The following is a 20,524-nucleotide window of genomic DNA, read 5'->3' as shown; positions in this document are numbered from 1 at the left end:
AGATGGCTCCACCATTTTGTTTTTCTCTACTCATGGTATATGAGCTGATATCTTAGTAGTAGAGTAGCCAATCAGAACACATGATTGCTCATATCCAGTGAATGTGTATAGAATAATTCAGGTTATAATGTGATACATTTGTATGTTGCAATAATGTGAAAAATATCTTGTTATAAACAGCTTGTTATAAAAGTATCTTTTTATGACATGAAAGTATCTTGTTATAACGTGAAACTACACTGTAATAGCACTATAATGAACTCTTTTACTACTACTTTTGCATATAACGAACTAAGTTCTTGTCCCCTACCTTTAGTGTCATGCCCATGCATTGGTGCTCGGAGTGCACAGCACCATTAGGACTAATTACAGTACCATGTAGCTGTTCCGGATTAGAGCACAATCACAGCGTGTGCTTAGTTGTATAAACACTCTCTAAACACAGACTTGGTGAAGTTTACGTGCCGCACTGAGTGTCTCACATTACCAAGCCTTATATCTGCGTGCTGCCCTTCTGGTTTTGACTTTGTTTTGTGCCTTTTGTCTTTGCCTTCGCCGTTCTGTTTGTGTCTCACGTGACCATCATCCATTTCACGACCTTGCCTTTGTCTTATGTTTTTGTCCTGTTTGCCTGCCTGTTTGTAAATAAACACTCTTCCTGTAATTACATCCCTAATTCACCTGCTTACACACACACACACTGAGCCATGCGCTCCTCTTCCCCCAGAGACAAAAAATAAGTAATCAAGTCTGCAGTTGAGTCAACAATACATGTTAACGCCATAAAACAAAGGCTTAACGAGCCTCGCTTAGGTGTCGATTACTAACCATTATCAAGATCAAAGGATCGATAAAAGGATGAAATTACTGCTGATACCAATAAACTTAACACCTAGTTAAAGCACACTGGTGGTGTTTTTATACCCCTAGCTCTGCCCAGCCCTGCCCAGCCCCACGGTGGAACATAAATGACATCATCAACGATTTGCAGAGGTGGACAAAGAACCCAACTTCATTACTTTAGTCAAAGTACAGATCCCACTGGTCAAATATGACTCCGATACAAGTGAAAGTTGTCCAGTCAAATTTTTACTTAAGTTAAAGTACTGAAGTACTTGTGTTTAAAAATATTTAAGTATTAAAAGTACATTTTCTGTCAACGCATCTTTGTATTATTGCCACAATGCTTACAAAACCTAATGCCGTTTCCAAAGACAGAAATGTGAATTCACAAAATGAACGCATGCCGTGCCATCATGGTGGTTTAACGTTTGAAATCATATTGGGTAGCTAATGCTACTAGAAAAGAAACATTTCTACATTCTGTTTATTTGGAAAGATAAAACGTATTTCTGAAAGGACTTCAGATAAGTTAATGTTATTCATGTTAGCGTAACTCCGTTTTTACATGCTAACTAACAGTGTCCAAGTTAACTAGCTATGTGTTAACGTTAGCCGTGGACAAGGCTACGGCAACTTGGCGGGAAAATCCATAGAAAGTCATTTGACTAACCAGACTGCATAGCTATTGCAATGTTATTGCTAGCTCTAAAAGCACAGACAGCTTCATTGCAAGCTTTCTCTTGGAATAAAACATTTATATCCCTCAATATGCTTCCGCAGGTTGGATGGCGGGTTTTTTAGGCCGTGATGTGGTTTGTTTTCGGCAAACAAAGCAAACATTTAATACGAAATGAATTTTTAATCCTTTCAGAAAACTGAAACATGGGTCCTAACTATAGCCATGAGTGCGTGCGTTCCCAAGAAGAACCGCCTCCTTCCATTCTGCCATCAACTGATTGTGTTAAATAAAGCTGCGGAGAAATCATTGATCTTGACTTTATCCAGTTGATGGACATGACGTGACCCTAGTGATTACTGATCGGCTGTCTCAGTGTCACCTGTGAAAAAAACAATCACGTTTTAGAAAAAACATCCGCTTTCAAAGCTGCTTCATAGTAACAAGTAACGAGGACTTTGGCAGAAATGTAGTGGAGTAAAAAGTACGAAATTTGTCTTTCAAATGTAGTGAAGTCAAAGTCATAAGTTTCCAAAAAATAATACTCAAGCAAAAAGTACAGATACTCAAAAAGTGTACTTAAGTACAGAACTCAAGTAAATGTACTTCGTTACTGTCCACCTCTGGCGATTTGTGACACATGAATGAACTGAATGGTGAAGATTTGGAAAACGTAGTGAGGCTACATTTACATTAGACCATATCTGTCTCGTTTTCTTCGCGGATGCACTGTCCGTTTACATTAAACTGCCTGGAAATGCCGGGAAACGGGAATCCACCAGCGTCCACGTATTCAATCCAGATCATGTCAGCTCCGGTGCTGTGTAAACATTGAGAATACGCGGATACGCTGTGCTGAGCTCTAGCTGGCATCTCATTGGACAACGTCACTGTGACATCCACCTTCGTGATTCGCTGGCGTTGGTCATGTGACGCGACTGCTGAAAAACGGCGCGGACTTCCGCCTTGTATCGCCTTTCATTAAAGAGTATAAAAGTATGAAAATACTGCAAATACTGATGCAAATACTGCCCATTGTGTAGTTATGATTGTCTTTAGGCTTGCCATCCTTCCACTTGCAAGTGGTAAGTGATATGCAGAGAGCACACACACAGCGGCTCAGTCCCGAATCGTGGCTTGTGCACTTCACTCGCGTGCTCTGTGAGCTGCGCAGGGCCGGAGTGCGCACCCTCCAGAGGGCACTCGCTGTTCAGGGCGGAGTGATTTGGAGCGCAGGATGCCTGCGGAGCCGAGCGTATCCGTGTATTGGTATTGCTGTGTGCACACAAATTGTGTATTGGTGTTGCTGTGTGCATGCGAATCGTTTTAAAAACGTTAATCTGATGATCCGCTGATACGGTCTAATGTAAACATGGGCTCAGTGTGTGGACACTGACAACAATACAGCGGTAACCTCCGTCATTTCCATAACAGATGAAGAAATCAATCATCACCTCCATTCGTGATCCTTTAACTCAGTCAGTGAACTGCGATAGTGACTCGGAAGGAGAAATTCTTGATCAGGAATTTTATTGTTCTTAAAATTTTTGAATATAATGTGTGTGTTTGGTGTGACAAGTGTCTCCATTTAAGTATAACAGTATAACTTTTCAGTATAACGAACTATTTGGACGTTGCCCAAGCAAGGAGTTCGTTATAGTGGAGCTGCAGTGTATGTTGTTATAATGTGAAAATTATCTATAAATTTATTCACAGATATTATTATACTCCACAGAAACTCCACAGGATGACCTCAGAAATATCACCATTTTACAGGAAATGTCATTCTGAAATCGGGACAGATTTGCATGTATTTTGGACCTGTAAAGAAATGTTCAGATTCTGGTAATCAATTCACGATACTGTCCAAAAACTTTTGGACTGTCAGTTTGATCTAAATCCTTGTATACATCTGTTTGTTTTTGTTTTTAATCCTGACAAAGAATATTTATTCATACTTATGTGTTATTTTACTCAGATGGATCAGTAACATGTCTGTGAAGATTCTCAGTCATCCAGGTCATAGTAAACTGTGGGTGGTAAAAGATGGAGGATTGCTTTTCATCCATGAGAGGATAAATACCTGATATTCCCTATTAGTCAGACAGAAGTGAAGAACTGGACATAGAACTGAAGAAGCCTTTCGGATGAGAGGTGAAACGTCCTCAAGAATCTTCAAGCAAGTCCAGTTGCTCTTTTTTACCACCCACAGATGGATCAGTAACTTCGTCTCCTCTTTCAACATGTGGATCAAACAAATTACGGAATTTCGAAGTCGAACATAGTTGTTCTTGTTTTTTCCCGAGGATCTGATTTGAAGGGACGTCTATATGTGACTTTTAAATCAGGAACTTCACTTTATTTTTTTTCCTGTTTCAGGACTCAGGATGTCATCAGTCTATCAGGAGAACGGCCCAGAAGACGCCGCCCACCAGAGCTTCTGGATGGTGAGAGCTACACTGCAGTCATCACACTCACATAATAATAATAATAAAAATTAAAGCCGCAAGCGGCCTCGACGGGCCCTCGCGCCAGCAGCCAAGGGGGGCGGGGGCATGCGTCCCCGCGAAATAACTTCCACAGCTTCTTCGGCAAGAGACATTACTCCCACAATGGCGACAAGGCACAGAATTGGACACATGGTAACAATAGGGTCTCGCACTGTACGGTGCTCGGGGGGCGCTATAGAGGCCCTGAGGCCCGCCTGGATCTGGGCTTCTGGTTCTCAGTAGCAGTGGCAGTCTAAGAAAAAGGAGCCAAATTTCGTGCGTTGTCGACCATGGCAAGCGCCCCAATAAGGGTCTTGTAAAGAGTTTGCCTGCCAAGTTTGACAAATCAGAAGCTGCAATATCATTTTTGCCATAACCAGCACCCCCAGGGGCGAAAGTGCACAAAATTTGGCGTATATGTCAGGTGAGCTATGAAGAGTTTGCGTATGAAGTTTGATGACAATTGAGTAAATAGAAGATGAGATATAGATTTTTGAAGAATAAATTTTTTGGTTTTTCCCATGTCAGTAGGTGGCGCTATGCTGTACATGAGCGATTATGAGTTGGAAAAATAAGTGTCTACAACAGCAACGTACTATCACAAGGAAGTGGTGTGAAGGAAAAGCATTATGGAATTATTTACCAAAAACCCGTTTTGGAGCAATTGCGTTGGCCAAAAACAGCGCCCCCCATGGACGAAAATTCCCGAAATGTGGTATACATGACAGGGGAGGTAGTAAGAGGGTGGCCGTGAAGTTTGACCAAATTTGAGGAAAGATTGGATTTTTTGACCAAAAATAGCGCCCCCAGTGGCGAAAGTGCACAAAATTTGGCGTCTATGTCAGGTGAGCTATGAAGAGTTTGCGTATGAAGTTTGATGACAATTGAGTAAATAGAAGATGACATATAGATTTTTGAAGAATAAATTTTTTGGTTTTTCCCATGTCAGTAGGTGGCGCTATGCTGTACATGAGCGATTATGAGTTGGAAAAGGAAGTGTCTACAACAGCAACGTACTATCACAAGGTAGTGGTGTGAAGGAAAAGCATCATGCAATTATTAACCAAAAACCCGTTTTGGAGCAATTGCGTCGGCCAAAAACAGCGCCCCCCATGGACGAAAATTTCCAAAATGTGGTAAACATGACATGGGAGGTAGTAAGAGGGTGGCCATGAAGTTTGACCAAATTTGAGGAAAGATTGGAATTTTTGCCCAAAAATAGCGCCCCCAGTGGCGAAATATCACAGAAATTGGGTAACATGTCAGAAGCCCAATGAGTGATTTGCGTGTGAAGTATGAGCAGTTTTGAGCAATCAGAAGATTTGTTACGAATTTTTAAGCATGTAAAATTTTGCATCGAAAATTGATTGACGTATAACTTCTGAACGGTTTATCCTACATGAAACGTATTTAGTAACTTTTGTCAGCCATGTCTGTCGATGATGTGTATCAATTTTGGTGACATTCCAATGAACGGTCTAGGAGGAGTTGCGCCGTCTTCGTGGCCATGCATTTCGCACAAAAGTGAAATTACCTCACTTCCTGTTGGGCGTGGCTAATGCATTGGCATTACATTTTTGTCCGGCTTAGTGAGACACATATGCGTCCCAAATGGCATGCCACTACTACAAACTACATGGCACCCAGGCACCTTAAAGCGGGAGGCCAAAATCACAACGACTTAGGGGGCGCTATAGAGGCCCTGAGCCCCGGCCAAGTTTGGGCTTCTGGTTCTGAGTAGCGGTGGCAATTCTCGGAACTGGCGCCAAATTTCATGCGTTTTCGCCCATGGCAAGTGCCCCGAAAATGGCCCAACAGCGGAGAAAAATAAAGAAGAAGAAGAAGACGGAAGAATAATAATAGTGAACTCTTACAAGAACAATAGGGCCTTCGCCCATAGGGCTCGGGCCCTAATTAAAGCCGCAAGTGGCCTCGACGGGCCCTCGCGCCAGCGGCCAAGGGGGGCGGGGGCATGCGTCCCCACGAAATACCTTCCACAGCTTCTTCGGCAAGAGACATTACCACAAGGTAGTGGTGTGAAGGAAAAGCATTATGGAATTATTTACCAAAAACCTGTGTTGGAGCAATTGCGTCGGCCAAAAACAGCGCCCCCCATGGACGAAAATTCCCAAAATGTGGTATACATGACATGGGAGGTAGTAAGAGGGTGGCCGTGAAGTTTGACCAAATTTGAGGAAAGATTGGATTTTGTGCCCAAAAATAGCGCCCCCAGTGGCGAAATATCACAGAAATTGGGTAACATGTCAGAAGCCCAATGAGTGATTTGCGTGTGAAGTATGAGCAGTTTTGAGCAATTAGAAGATTTGTTATGAATTTTTAAGCATGTAAAATTTTGCAGTGAAAATTGATAGACGTATAACTTCTGAACGGTTTATGCTACGTGAAACGTATTTAGAAACTTTTGTCAGCCATGTCTGTAGATCATGTGTATCAATTTTGGTGACATTCCTATGAACGGTCTAGGAGGAGTTGCGCCGTGTTCGTGGCCATGCATTTTGCACAAAAGTGAAATTACCTCACTTCCTGTTGGGCGTGGCTAATGCATTGGCATTAAATTTTTGTCCGGCTTAGTGAGATACATATGCGTACCAAATGGCATGCCACTACTACAAACTATATGGCAACCAGGCACCTTAATGCGGGAGGCCAAAATCACAACGAGTTAGGGGGCGCTGTAGAGGCCCTGAGGCCCGCCTGGATCTGGGCTTCTGGCTCTCAGTAGCAGTGGCAGTCTAAGAAAAAGGAGCCAAATTTCGTGCGTTGTCGACCATGGCAAGCGCCCCAATAAGGGTCTTCTAAAGAGTTTGCTTGGCAAGTTTGACAGATCAGAAGCTGCAATATCATTTCTGCCATAACCAGCACCCCCAGGGGCGAAAGTGCACAAAATTTGGCGTAGACGTCAGGTGAGCTACGAAGAGTTTGCGTATGAAGTTTGATGACAATTGAGTAAATAGAAGATGAGATATAGATTTTTGAAGAATAAATTTTTTGGTTTTTCCCATGTCAGTAGGTGGCGCTATGCTGTACATGAGCGATTATGAGTTGGAAAAATAAGTGTCTACCACAGCAACGTACTATCACAAGGTAGTGGTGTGAAGGAAAAGCATTATGGAATTATTTACCAAAAACCCGTTTTGGAGCAAGTGCGTCGGCCAAAAACAGCGCCCCCCATGGACGAAAATTTCCAAAATGTGGTATACATGACATGGGAGGTAGTAAGAGGGTGGCCGTGAAGTTTGACCAAATTTGAGGAAAGATTGGAATTTTTGCCCAAAAATAGCGCCCCCAGTGGCGAAATATCACAGAAATTGGGTACCATGTCAGAAGCCCAATGAGTGATTTGCGTGTGAAGTATGAGCAGTTTTGAGCAATCAGAAGATTTGTTATGAATTTTTAAGCATGTAAAACTTTGCAGTGAAAATTGATTGACGTATAACTTCTGAACGGTTTATGCTACGTGAAATGTATTTAGAAACTTTTGTCAGCCATGTCTGTAGATGATGTGCATCAATTTTGGTGACATTCCTATGAACGGTCTAGGAGGAGTTGCGCCGTGTTCGTGGCCATGCATTTCGCACAAAAGTGAAATTACCTCACTTCCTGTTGGGCGTGGCTAATGCATTGGCATTACATTTTTGTCCGGCTTAGTGAGATACATATGCATACCAAGTGGCATGCCACTACTACAAACTACATGGCAACCAGGCACCTTAATGCGGGAGGCCAAAATCACAACGAGTTAGGGGGCGCTATAGAGGCCCTGAGGCCCGCCTGGATCTGGGCTTCTGGTTCTCAGTAGCGGTGGCAGTCTAAGAAAAAGGAGCCAAATTTCGTGCATTGTCGACCATGGCAAGCGCCCCAATAAGGGTCCTGTAAAGAGTTTGCTTGGCAAGTTTGACAGATCAGAAGCTGCAATATCATTTTTGCCATAACCAGCACCCCCAGGGGCGAAAGTGCACAAAATTTGGTGTAGATGTCACGTGAGCTATGAAAAGTTTGCGTATGAAGTTTGATGACAATTGAGTAAATAGAAGATGAGATATAGATTTTTGAAGAATAAATTTTTTGGTTTTTCCCATGTCAGTAGGTGGCGCTATGCTGTACATGAGCGATTATGAGTTGGAAAAATAAGTGTCTACAACAGCAACGTACTATCACAAGGTAGTGGTGTGAAGGACAAGCATTATGGAATTATTTACCAAAAACCCGTTTTGGAGCAATTGCGTCGGCCAAAAACAGCGCCCCCCATCGACGAAAATTTCCAAAATGTGGTATACATGACATGGGAGGTAGTAAGAGGGTGGCCGTGAAGTTTGACCAAAATTGAGGAAAGATTGTAATTTTCGCCCAAAAATAGCGCCCCCAGTGGCGAAATATCACAGAAATTGGGTCACATGTCAGAAGCCCAATGAGTGATTTGCGTGTGAAGTATGAGCAGTTTTGAGCAATTAGAAGATTTGTTATGAATTTTTAAGCATGTAAAATTTTGCATCGAAAATTGATTGACGTATAACCTCTGAACGGTTTATCCTACGTGAAATGTATTTAGTAACTTTCGTCAGCCATGTCTGTAGATGATGTGTGTCAATTTTGGTGACATTCCAATGAACGGTCTAGGAGGAGTTGCGCCGTCTTCGTGGCCATGCATTTCGCACAAAAGTGAAATTACCTCACTTCCTGTTGGGCGTGGCTAATGCATTGGCATTACATTTTTGTCCGGCTTAGTGAGATACATATGCGTATCAAATGGCATGCCACTACTACAAACTACATGGCACCCAGGCACCTTAATGCGGGAGGCCAAAATCACAACGACTTAGGGGGCGCTATAGAGGCCCGGAGCCCCGGCCAAGTTTGGGCTTCTGGTTCTGAGTAGCGGTGGCAATTCTCGGAACTGGCGCCAAATTTCGTGCGTTTTCGCCCATGGCAAGCGCCCCGAAAATGGCCCAACAGCGGAGAAAAATAAAGAAGAAGAAGAAGAAGAAGACGGAAGAAGAAGAAGAAGAAGAAGAAGAAGAAGAAGATGGAAGAAGAATAATAATAGTGAACTCTTACAAGAACAATAGGGCCTTCGCCCATAGGGCTCGGGCCCTAATAATAATAATAATAACACCTTCTACATCAGTACGACTGATTACATCACCACCACCACACAAAATACCTGCTCCTGATTGGCCGGCCGGTGTCCGCTCGCCTCGAGTGGATCCAGTTGAGAAATGGGATTTCTCATATTAGCAGATTTATACAGAAAAGTGAAATATCTCCATAACAACAAACATAAATGACAGCGATGTCCATTCCACTATTAACACTTTCACAAGTAAACAACTAATTTCAGTCAAATGTTTTAATTAAAAGTTTTAATTAATTTAATTAAGTAAAAGATAAAGATTTTCTCTTCAAATAAAACTGTGAACAAAATATTCTATGGACTAAAAATATTCTCATTTAAATATCAATATTTAGAGCCTTTTCTTAAAAAATATCCTTTTTTATTTTTTTATACAATATTATATACCCTGTGTTCGGGATATTTTGTCCTCTGTGCTCTGATTGGATGATTTTGTGTCCTCTGTGCTCTCATTGAATGATTTTGTGTCCTCTGAGCTCTGATTGGATGATTTTGTGTCCTCTGAGCTCTGATTGGATGATTTTGTGTCCTTTGTGCTCTCATTGGATGATTTTGTGTCCTCTGAGCTCTGATTGGGTAATTTTGTGTCCTCTGAGCTCTGATTGGATGATTTTGTGTCTTCTGAGCTCTGATTGGATGATTTTGTGTCCTTTGTGCTCTCATTGGATGATTTTGTGTCCTCTGAGCTCTGATTGGGTAATTTTGTGTCCTGTGAGCTCTGATTGGATGATTTTGTGTCCTCTGAGCTCTGATTGGATGATTTTGTGTCCTTTGTGCTCTGATTGGATGATTTTGTGTCCTCTGAGCTCTGATTGGGTGATTTTGTGTCCTCTGAGCTCTGATTGGATGATTTTGTGTCCTCTGAGCTCTGATTGGATGATTTTGTGTCCTCTGAGCTCTGATTGGGTAATTTTGTGTCCTCTGAGCTCTGATTGGATGATTTTGTGTCCTCTGAGTTCTGATTGGGTAATTTTGTGTCCTCTGAGCTCTGATTGGGTAATGTTTGTCATCTGTGCTCTGATTGGTTGATTGATGTGTCCTCTGGGCTCTGATTGGACACTTTGTTGTACCTTGAATAGCTGCTTTTCTCTGGATGTTTTATGGTGTCTGTATTGTGATTGGATACTTATTTGTTTTCTGTGCCCTAATTAGGTTCCTCATTCTGTCTTTTTTAAATTAGACACACTTGTCAGACATTTGTTGGACAAAATGTCCTTCCTCTAATGTCTGAGCTCTAAAGTCCTCAGTGTTCTAATTACACCATTGTCCAGTTAAATAATTTGCTTGTGTTTTAATTGAATGCTTTGTGTCCTCTGTGTGCTGATTGGATGGTTTTCTTCCCACAGCTCTGTATTCATTTCTGTCTCTTAAAGCTCCCTAAAGACACGCCCACCGCGATAACGCTCAAATGTGTGCTTTAAACAGAGCTGCTCTGGCAAACTGTAGTGAAGAAGACGTCCAGGTTCCCACAGGAATCACCATCGTATTAACAGTATTATAGTTTAGACATCGCTGTGAGTGACACACACACACACACACACACACACACACACACACACACACACACACACACACACACACACACACACACCGTCATCTGAGTTTCATGAGTCTTCTGGGAGCTTTAATGCTTCCAAGCTCTTTCTCAGAATGAATGTTTTTTTGTATTTGGGACGTCTTTTTAATCAAAAGCTTTAAAGGCTTGGATTTTCTGCTTTAACACACCAGATTTAATGAGTGAACTCATTACTAGTGACTTTATGAGTTAATGACCTTCACTAAAGCAGAGTAAACATGGAGAATGTGCTCTGTTCTGGTCGAGAACCTTCACTGTCTGCTGCTGTTATAAAGAAAATTAATCAATAGTTTCTGCAGCAATTTAATTTTAGATTTACATTCAAGAGGAAAGCTCATATGTCCATATTTTGTCATTTTTATTTACAACCCCGATTCCAAAAAAGTTGGGACAAGTTACAAATTGTAAATAAAAATGGAATGTAATAATTTACAAATCTCAAAAACTGATATTGTATTCACAATAGAACATAGACAACATATCAAATGTCGAAAGTGAGACATTTTGAAATTTCATGCCAAATATTGGCTCATTTGAAATTTCATGACAGCAACACATCTCAAAAAAGTTGGGACAGGGGCAATAAGAGGCTGGAAAAGTTAAAGGTACAAAAAAGGAACAGCTGGAGGACCAAATTGCAACTCATTAGGTCAATTGGCAATAGGTCATTAACATGACTGGGTATAAAAAGAGCATCTTGGAGTGGCAGCGGCTCTCAGAAGTAAAGATGGGAAGAGGATCACCGATCCCCCTAATTCTGCACCGACAAATAGTGGAGCAATATCAGAAAGGAGTTCGACAGTGTAAAATTGCAAAGAGTTTGAACATATCATCATCTACAGTGCATAATATCATCAAAAGATTCAGAGAATCTGGAAGAATCTCTGTGCGTAAGGGTCAAGGCCGGAAAACCATACTGGGTGCCCGTGATCTTCGGGCCCTTAGACGGCACTGCATCACATACAGGCATGCTTCTGTATTGGAAATCACAAAATGGGTTCAGGAATATTTCCAGAGAACATTATCTGTGAACACAATTCACCGTGCCATCCGCCGTTGCCAGCTAAAACTAATTTTCCAACATGACAATGCCAAACCACATACTGCATCAATTACAGCATCATGGCTGCGTAGAAGAAGGGTCCGGGTACTGAACTGGCCAGCCTGCAGTCCAGATCTTTCACCCATAGAAAACATTTGGCGCATCATAAAACGGAAGATACGACAAAAAAGACCTAAGGCAGTTGAGCAACGGCGGCACGGTGGTGTAGTGGTTAGCGCTGTCGCCTCACAGCAAGAAGGTCCGGGTTCGAGCCCCGTGGCCGGCGAGGGCCTTTCTGTGTGGAGTTTGCATGTTCTCCCCGTGTCCGCGTGGGTTTCCTCCGGGTGCTCCGGTTTCCCCCACAGTCCAAAGACATGCAGGTTAGGTTAACTGGTGACTCTAAATTGAGCGTAGGTGTGAATGTGAGTGTGAATGGTTGTCTGTGTCTATGTGTCAGCCCTGTGATGACCTGGCGACTTGTCCAGGGTGAACCCCGCCTTTCGCCCGTAGTCAGCTGGGATAGGATCCAGCTCGCCTGCGACCCTGTAGAAGGATAAAGCGGCTAGAGATAATGAATGAATAAATGAACAGAGGGTTTTTTTTTTCATTTCCTGAAAAGTAACGGTTTTGGACATACAAGGTTTCTGCACCACAGCAACAATAATATTTAGATATTACATAATATATTTTTATTATAGGTGAAAAAAATTTCTATGAAATTGTGATAGATAGATAGATAGATAGATAGATAGATAGATAGATAGATAGATAGATAGATAGATAGATAGATATAGTATGTATATATTAATTTATTCTATCCACATTCACTGTATATGAGCAATCGTGTGCTCTGATTGGCTACTCTACTACTAGGATATCAGCTCATATACTGTGAGTAGAGAAAAACAAAATGGCGGAGCGTGTTGCTGAACCAACTGAGGATGAAATAAAAACTCTACTTGAAAACAAAACCCCAAAAATAAAAAATAAAAAGCAACAAAATATGGAATAAAAGTATCTTTTTTATTTTTCAAGAATTATTATTATTATCGCATTTTTCACAAATTGCTGCTGTCATTTCGCTGGTTTGTTTACATTCTAAGTGGAAATTATTTTGTCTGACATTTTGTATAAAGTTTTTATTTATCAAATTTGCTAAAAATAAAAATAAAAATGCTCTGTTTCTCAAAATCCAGTGAATGTGGATAGAATAAAACAGTTATTCCACTCAATCTTGTTGTACATGGATTTATAGACAACTCAGTGCTACGTGTCTCGTCGCCTATCAGCTCATGTACGACTCAATTTCATGGAATAACTTAAGTAATATTCTATAAATATCTATTTGTTTGCTTTCATAAGGTTGTAGACATCTTTTTTTTTCTTTTCTTCAACTTTGTTTTGATATAAATTTTCCAAGTCATTTAAAATAGTCATGAAAACAGGCTTTGGGTGACTTTAAATTTTTTTTAATGGTCGTATTCTACTCTCTACTTTTTGCTTGTTATTCAGTGACTAACACTGAAACTGATTCTAATTCAGATCAGGTCTCGGACATTTTCCGAAAAGCCCCTCTCTCTCTCTCTCTCTCTCTCTCTCTCTCTCTCTCTCTCAGTGTTTCTGGCTCAGGCTCCTCAGTTGGAATTGGATTTTGTGCAGAAACCTCCTGCATGACCCGGATAGTTTTCCGTAGCTCCTCTCTCGGTTCTCCACAGGCCCGGTGAGGTGTTTTGTGTTTCTTCTTGCCTTATGTCATTCGTGTGTTTGGTGTTTGATGCTGTATGACACATCGGAGTGTTTCTGTGCGTTACTGTGTGAGCGCGCTGCTCTGATTGGCTGGTGAGTGATGCTCTGGTGGTCTTGGCCGATTGTACAGATTCCTCAGCTGTTTTCATTTTCCCTGGGACTGAGGAGAAGAGGGACGGACAAACCACAGCAGAGAGAGAGGGAGGGTGAGGGTGAGGGTGAGAAAGAATCAGAACTGTGAGGACACTGGATAGTGGAGATGGAAGGAAATGTGGGGAGAGAGAGAGAGAGAAATAAAATATGAAGACAGGTAGTGGTGCTAGAAGATAACATGTACCGGTAAGACAGATAAAGACAGACGCCAGGAAAAAAGACAAGCACGTTCCAGAGTCCACATCAACAAACCGAATGTCAACTGTGGAAATGCTATTACACACTCTCTATTCCCTCATTCATCCCTCATTCATCCCTCATTCAAGCTCCCTTTATTTCTTAAAGGAACAGTTCCCTTTCCAATATTCCCTCTCCAGTGTTCCTTCCTCAATGTTCCCTCTTCAGTTTTCCAGATTCAGGGTGAATTCTCCAGTGTTCCCTTTCTGATGTTCCCTCTTCAGTGTTTCCCTCTACCACCATGTTCCTGCTCTTCCTTCTTCAGTGTTCCACAGACGGACAAACATCTCCTGACTCTTAAGCGTTCAGCAGTTCTTTGGATAGTTTAATGGTTCTTAGCTTCCTAAATGTGTTCAATCTTTCTGCTGTAAACTCTGTCTAAAAGTGTAACATGGAACTGAGATAGGATCTTTAAGGCTTCCCAAGAACCCTGGAGGAACTTTTTTTTGTGATGAGTATAAATGAGAGCTCATCCTACATGACACTTAATAAAAAGTCACTCAATGTTTTTTTTTTTTGAGTTAAGGGTTCTCAATTTCTGAATCCTCTCTGAAAGTAAAACACTGATGTAGGGTTCTACATAAAGCCCTTAATGGTGTCCCTCAAACCAAAGAATCCTTTTAAGGATTTGGATTTTGAAAACAACAACAGAGGTATAGAACCTGTTGTAGAAGTAAAACCAACCAACCAACCAACCAACCAACCAACCAACCAACCAACCAACCAACAAACAAACAAGAAACCTATACCTTTCAAGAAGTTCTTCAAATCTAAATGGTTTTACCAAGAACTGCTGTAGAGTTCTATTAAAGGAACAGTCCACCGTATTTCCATAATGAAATATGCTCTTATCTGAATTGAGACGAGCTGCTCCGTACCTCTCCGAGCTTTGCGCGACCTCCCAGTCAGTCAGACGCAGTCAGACGCGCTGTCACTCCTGTTAGCAATGTAGCTAGGCTCAGTATGGCCAATGGTATTTTTTGGAGCTGTAGTTAGATGCGACCAAACTCTTCCACGTTTTTCCTGTTTACATAGGTTTATATGACCAGTGATATGAAACAAGTTCAGTTACACAAATTGAAACGTAGCGATTTTCTATGCTATGGAAAGTGCGCACTATAATGACAGGCATACTAACACCTTCCGCGCGCTTTGGCAGCGCATTGATATCTGAGCTCCGTATCAATGCGCTGTCGAAGCGCGCAGAAGGTGTTAGTACGCCTGTCATTATAGTGCGCACTTTCCATAGCATAGAAAATCGCTACGTTTCAATTTGTGTAACTGAACTTGTTTCATATCACTGGTCATATAAACCTATGTAAACAGGAAAAACGCGGAAGAGTTTGGTCGCATCTAACTACAGCCCCCAAAAATACCATTGGCCATACTGAGCCTAGCTACATTGCTAACAGGAGTGACAGCGCATCTGACTGCGTCTGACTGACTGGGAGGCCGCGCAAAGCTCGGAGAGGTACGGAGCAGCTCGTCTCAATTCAGATAAGAGCATATTTCATTATGGAAGTATGGTGGACTGTTCCTTTAAAGATATCCAAGATGGACCAACTGAAGAACTTAAGAATTAGGGTTTTTTGAAGAATCATATTGAGGTCAAGGACCTGGTTTAGCAGCAAAAAAGAAATGTAGATCTTTCAGACATTGTTCTTCCAATAAAAACAAATTTACTAAGAACTGTTATACCGTAGGGTTCTACAAAAGTTCTTCCAGAGGAACAAACCTTCAGGGTTCTAGACTGAACCTTTTTGTTTGAAAACTGTAGCTCCATAATAAACCTACACATGTAAAACATGCAGGAACAAAGGAGATCACGGAACCAAACCATATTATTTACTAAAACGATTTTGGGTGAGGTTTTTATTTTTATTCCTTGTTGGCTCCATTAGCCTCGCAGATTAAGTGAAAAACTAAACAAGCAAACTCAGGACACTAAACATGTCTTGGCTGATGGACTACATCTGCTGCTGCAAGTAGAATATTGTTTAAAAAGATTTTTAAGCAGAATTAAAAAAAACCTCTCTGTTTATCCGCTCTGCTCTCTGTTTACTTCAGCTGCAGCTTTTTTAAGAGGAAAAACATCAAACGTCCCAGTTTTTCTCTCTTTATGCACACTACACATATACTGCATCTTTCTACAAATATTTCACGTTGGACATGAAGCTGCAGTTCCAGCATCTCAGCCAGCAGGACGTTCAGCAGGAGAAGGCTCCTGTGTTTCGCTGCCTAAATAAACATGTCCCCCCCCCTTCTCTCTCAGCCTGGAAACTACCAGCGGACGGTGAAGAGGACGGAGGACGCCTTCCAGGCCTGTAACGACATTGTGACGTGTTTTCAGGAGCGGGCGCGAGTGGAAAGGCTTTACGCTCAGCAGCTCAATGAGTGGAGCAACAAGTGGAAGCCCCTAGTGGACACCAGTGAGTACTGCACAGATCACGTTCAGCTCATTCTTTTGTGGTGTGAGCGCCTTCCAGCTGGCCCCAACTATTATTTCCATTCTTATTAGGAAGCTCTCCAAGGACAGAAGGAGAAATTTAATCTTCATTTCTATTTATTCCATTTATACTGAGCATCAAGCATTATTAAAAATAAGCAAAGTTCCAGTTGAATTAGGATTAAATCTAAAATCTCTGTAAATAGTGACAGACATCATATACGCCACTGGACTGAGGAAAATATTTTACCTTAATTAATGAAATATCTAATCATCACACAAGTTCACTTCTCCCATAACTTCTCCATAATGGTACACAATATATTACTGATATTTAGCATCATTACTGATGCCTTCACTGTGTCGCGAATTGTATTAGCAAATCAGTGAACAGACGTAGAAAGCTGTGAGGATAAATTTAATAAAAAGTCCTCCAGCGGGTCAGTAGAACCTCCAGTGTGACGTCCAGTCCTGGGTTTTGACTCAGAAACCTAATGGAGTTTTAAGCTGAAAAATAGTCGCTAGTTAAATGCATACAAGCACAAAATACAAGCTCAGTGCTCGCGCCTCAGCGGGCCAAACATTTACAGTTGGATGGAAGTTTCTAGCACAAAAACTGTCGGAGGATTTTGGTGGCAAACAACAAATGTGTGAGAAAATACAGTAAACAACAACAACAGCAGGTTTAAAAGCATAAGACGAGAATCTCAGCATAAAAACAATCCTCATTATAAACACTGTCAGCGTATACACTACCGTTCAAAAGTTTGGGGTCACTTTGAAATTGAAAGAAAAGCACTGTTCTTTTCAATGAAGATCACTTTAAACTAATCAGAAATCCACTCTATACATTGCTAATGTGGTAAATGACTATTCTAGCTGCAAATGTGTGGTTTTTGGTGCAATATCTCCATAGGTGTATAGAGGCCCATTTCCAGCAACTCTCACTCCAGTGTTCTAATGGTACAATGTGTTTGCTCATTGCCTCAGAAGGCTAATGGATGATTAGAAAACCCTTGTACAATCATGTTAGCACAGCTGAAAACAGTTGAGCTCTTTAGAGAAGCTATAAAACTGACCTTCCTTTGAGCAGATTGAGTTTCTGGAGCATCACATTTGTGGGGTCGATTAAATGCTCAAAGTGGCCAGAAAAATGTCTCGACTATATTTTCTATTCATTTTACAACTTATGGTGGTAAATAAAAGTGTGACTTTTCATGGAAAACACAAAATTGTCTGGGTGACCACAAACTTTTGAACGGTAGTGTAATAGTTTTATTGTTATTACTGTTTGTAAACTGCTGTCAGAAATACGGTTTAAAGCATAAATAGATGAAAATGTCTCATCTCTCGGTGTGTTCGTGTGAGCAGGTCCTCTGTACGGCTCTCTGTTACGGGCGTGGCAGTGTTTCCTCTCCTCGGCCGATCGTCTCTCCACCCTGCACTCGTCCATCTGCCGCTCCCTGGTCTCTGAGGATGGAGAGCGGATGAGGACGTGGCAGAAGGAGACCTTCCACAAGAAAATGTTTGGTGGCTTCAGGGAGTCACAGGACTTTGAGACGGGATTCGCTCGAGCTCAGAAACCCTGGGCCAAGAGACTCAAGAAGGTCGTTAGAGTCGCTGCTGACTTTACTCTTTTTTATTATTATTACTTTTAATAATTATAATTATTACTCTGGGGCGGCACAGTGGTGTAGTGGTTATCGCTGTCGCCTCACAGCAAGAAGGTCCTGGGTTCGAGCCCCGGGGCCGGCGAGGGCCTTTCTGTGTGGAGTTTGCATGTTCTCCCCGTGTCCGCGTGGGTTTCCTCCGGGTGCTCCGGTTTCCCCCACAGTCCAAAGACATGCAGGTTAGGTTAACTGGTGACTCTAAATTGAGCGTAGGTGTGAATGTGAGTGTGAATGGTTGTTTGTGTCTATGTGTCAGCCCTGTGATGACCTGGCGACTTGTCCAGGGTGAACCCCGCCTTTCACCCGTAGTCAGCTGGGATAGGATCCAGCTTGCCTGCGACCCTGTAGAAGGATAAAGCGGCTAGAGATAATGAGATGAGATGAATTATTACTCTTCATCTCTAGGCATAAAAATCCTTCAGTTGAATGTGAAATTGTGCTTAAAAAAATCAAAAACAAAAATCACATTTTGAAGTTAAAATGTGAAGAGTCGTGTTTTATCATCAGAATTTGAACGTAAGACATTAAATCTGGATTTCACTGGAAATTAAATTATAAAATTATTTGACGCTTAATTCAGGGATGAAAAATTCTTTATTGCAGAAATGCTTTGAATTTTTTTCAAAATGATACAAAATAAATTTTAATAAATTGAATCTGTATATAAAGCTTTAAAACTGGATTAAACTTTTAATAATAATAATAATAATAATAATAATAATAATAATAATAATAATAATTTGGGAAAAGCAGTCAAGAAATAATTAGCTACTTAATTTGATGAACTGAGTTTAAACTGCATTTTGCTATAAATTATAACTTTTGTACATCGGATTATTTTAAAATTGAAACTAAATATTTAACAATTATTCTCCAAAGGTGAAGTGAATATCAATGAATAATAATCTCAACTTCGTCTCAGTTATTATTCACCGATATTCACTGAGTCAGAGGCGGATAATTGTTTTATTATAAATACACAGGTGATTATTTTTTTTTAAATCTTATAAAAAATTATTTAAAACTTCAAAAGCAGGATGTAAATGTAATAACTTTGTGGCGCAGACTTGTCACTGATCTACGCCGAGTCACATAAAATACTTTGCTTTGAAATCTCATCTCATCTCATTATCTGTAGCCGCTTTATCCTGTTCTACAGGGTCGCAGGCGAGCTGGATCCTATCCCAGCTGACTACGGGTGAAAGGCGGGGTTCACCCTGGACAAGTCGCCAGGTCATCACAGGGCTGACACATAGACACAGACAACCATTCACACTCACATTCACACCTACGCTCAATTTAGAGTCACCAGTTAACCTAACCTGCATGTCTTTGGACTGTGGGGGAAACCGGAGCACCCGGAGGAAACCCACGCGGACACGGGGAGAACATGCAAACTCCACACAGAAAGGCCCTCGCCGACCACGGGGCTCGAACCCGGACCTTCTTGCTGTGAGGCGACAGCGCTAACCACTACACCACCGTGCCGCCCAGTTTCTTTGTATTTTTGTAAAAAAATTTTCTGGTGATCTGAAAACATTTTAATATAACATTTGTACAACATTATGTACCGGTAGTTATTCATTCATTTAATTTATTTAATTTATTTATTTGTTCACATTAAAGGTAACAATCCTCATTTTTGTATAAACAAACCATTATTACAAACGATGTTTTTAGGACGTCTAATTTTCTTCAAACGTGTTAAATACTTACTGAACATTATGATATTTACTTATCGTCCACGTGGAGATCTAGACCGTCCGCTGACATCAGTAGTGTTTATATTGCTGACATTTCACTTGGTTAAATGGTGAATACTGCCTCACGCTGCCTCACACTGCCTCACGCCAGCTTGTCTGTGCAGCTGGAGAAGGCGAAGGCGGCGTTCCATAAAGCGTGCCGTAAGGAGCATACGGCTCGGGAGCGGGAGGCTCACGCTCAGGGAAACCCTGACATCGCCATCGAGAAACAGAGGAAGATCCAGGACGAGCGACAGAACGCAGAGCAGGAGACTCAGAAAGTGAGTGTGCGTTCCTGAGAGGGCGGAGCATTGTGTACGTTCAGCTATTAAACTCTCTGAGTGCGAGTAATGTAGCGAACAAGAGCTACCAGTTTATCACTTTATTAAACCAGTACAGTATCACAGCAGATATAACAAACTGTGTCTCGGTTCAGGTGAGAGCCCGGTACGAGAAGGTTCTGGAGGAAGTGACACGTTATGCCCCACGCTACATGGAGGAAATGGAGTCCATCTTTGACCAATCGCAGGAGGAAGAGAGGAAGAGGATCAGCTTCCTCAAGCAGGCCTTTCTGTCCATCCACAGGCACCTCGACGTCACCAACAACGACAGGTTAGCGTGAACCAAGAATGCAAAGCATCGTTATCATAACGGGGAAATAATCTGAGAGTCTGTTGGGTGGAGTTATGGTTTGGGAGCCGTTTAATTAGATTTTCTGAGTTGTTTAATATTTCATGTTTGCTGGCGTTTCT

At 41.5% G+C, this 20,524-nt stretch overlaps 1 protein-coding gene across 1 annotated transcript in view; it reads left to right on the top strand.

The window, feature by feature from the left end:
* The window catches only part of si:ch211-51c14.1 (protein kinase C and casein kinase substrate in neurons protein 2), a 43,633-nt gene that overhangs the window by 9,018 nt on the left and 14,091 nt on the right, over window positions 1–20,524 (top strand). Inside the window, exons 2-6 of the mRNA XM_060902258.1 lie at window positions 3,899–3,966; window positions 16,187–16,343; window positions 17,732–17,967; window positions 19,898–20,053; window positions 20,209–20,384. Of these exons, the coding sequence (XP_060758241.1) occupies window positions 3,907–3,966; window positions 16,187–16,343; window positions 17,732–17,967; window positions 19,898–20,053; window positions 20,209–20,384 (785 nt within the window). The 5' untranslated portion in view covers window positions 3,899–3,906. The remainder of the gene's footprint in view (window positions 1–3,898; window positions 3,967–16,186; window positions 16,344–17,731; window positions 17,968–19,897; window positions 20,054–20,208; window positions 20,385–20,524) is intronic.

The sequence above is a fragment of the Neoarius graeffei genome, chromosome 20 (assembly GCF_027579695.1).
Source record: "Neoarius graeffei isolate fNeoGra1 chromosome 20, fNeoGra1.pri, whole genome shotgun sequence".
Taxonomy (NCBI): domain Eukaryota; kingdom Metazoa; phylum Chordata; class Actinopteri; order Siluriformes; family Ariidae; genus Neoarius; species Neoarius graeffei.
Note: the sequence above shows the minus strand (reverse complement) of the source record. Positions and strands in the feature narration are given on the sequence as shown.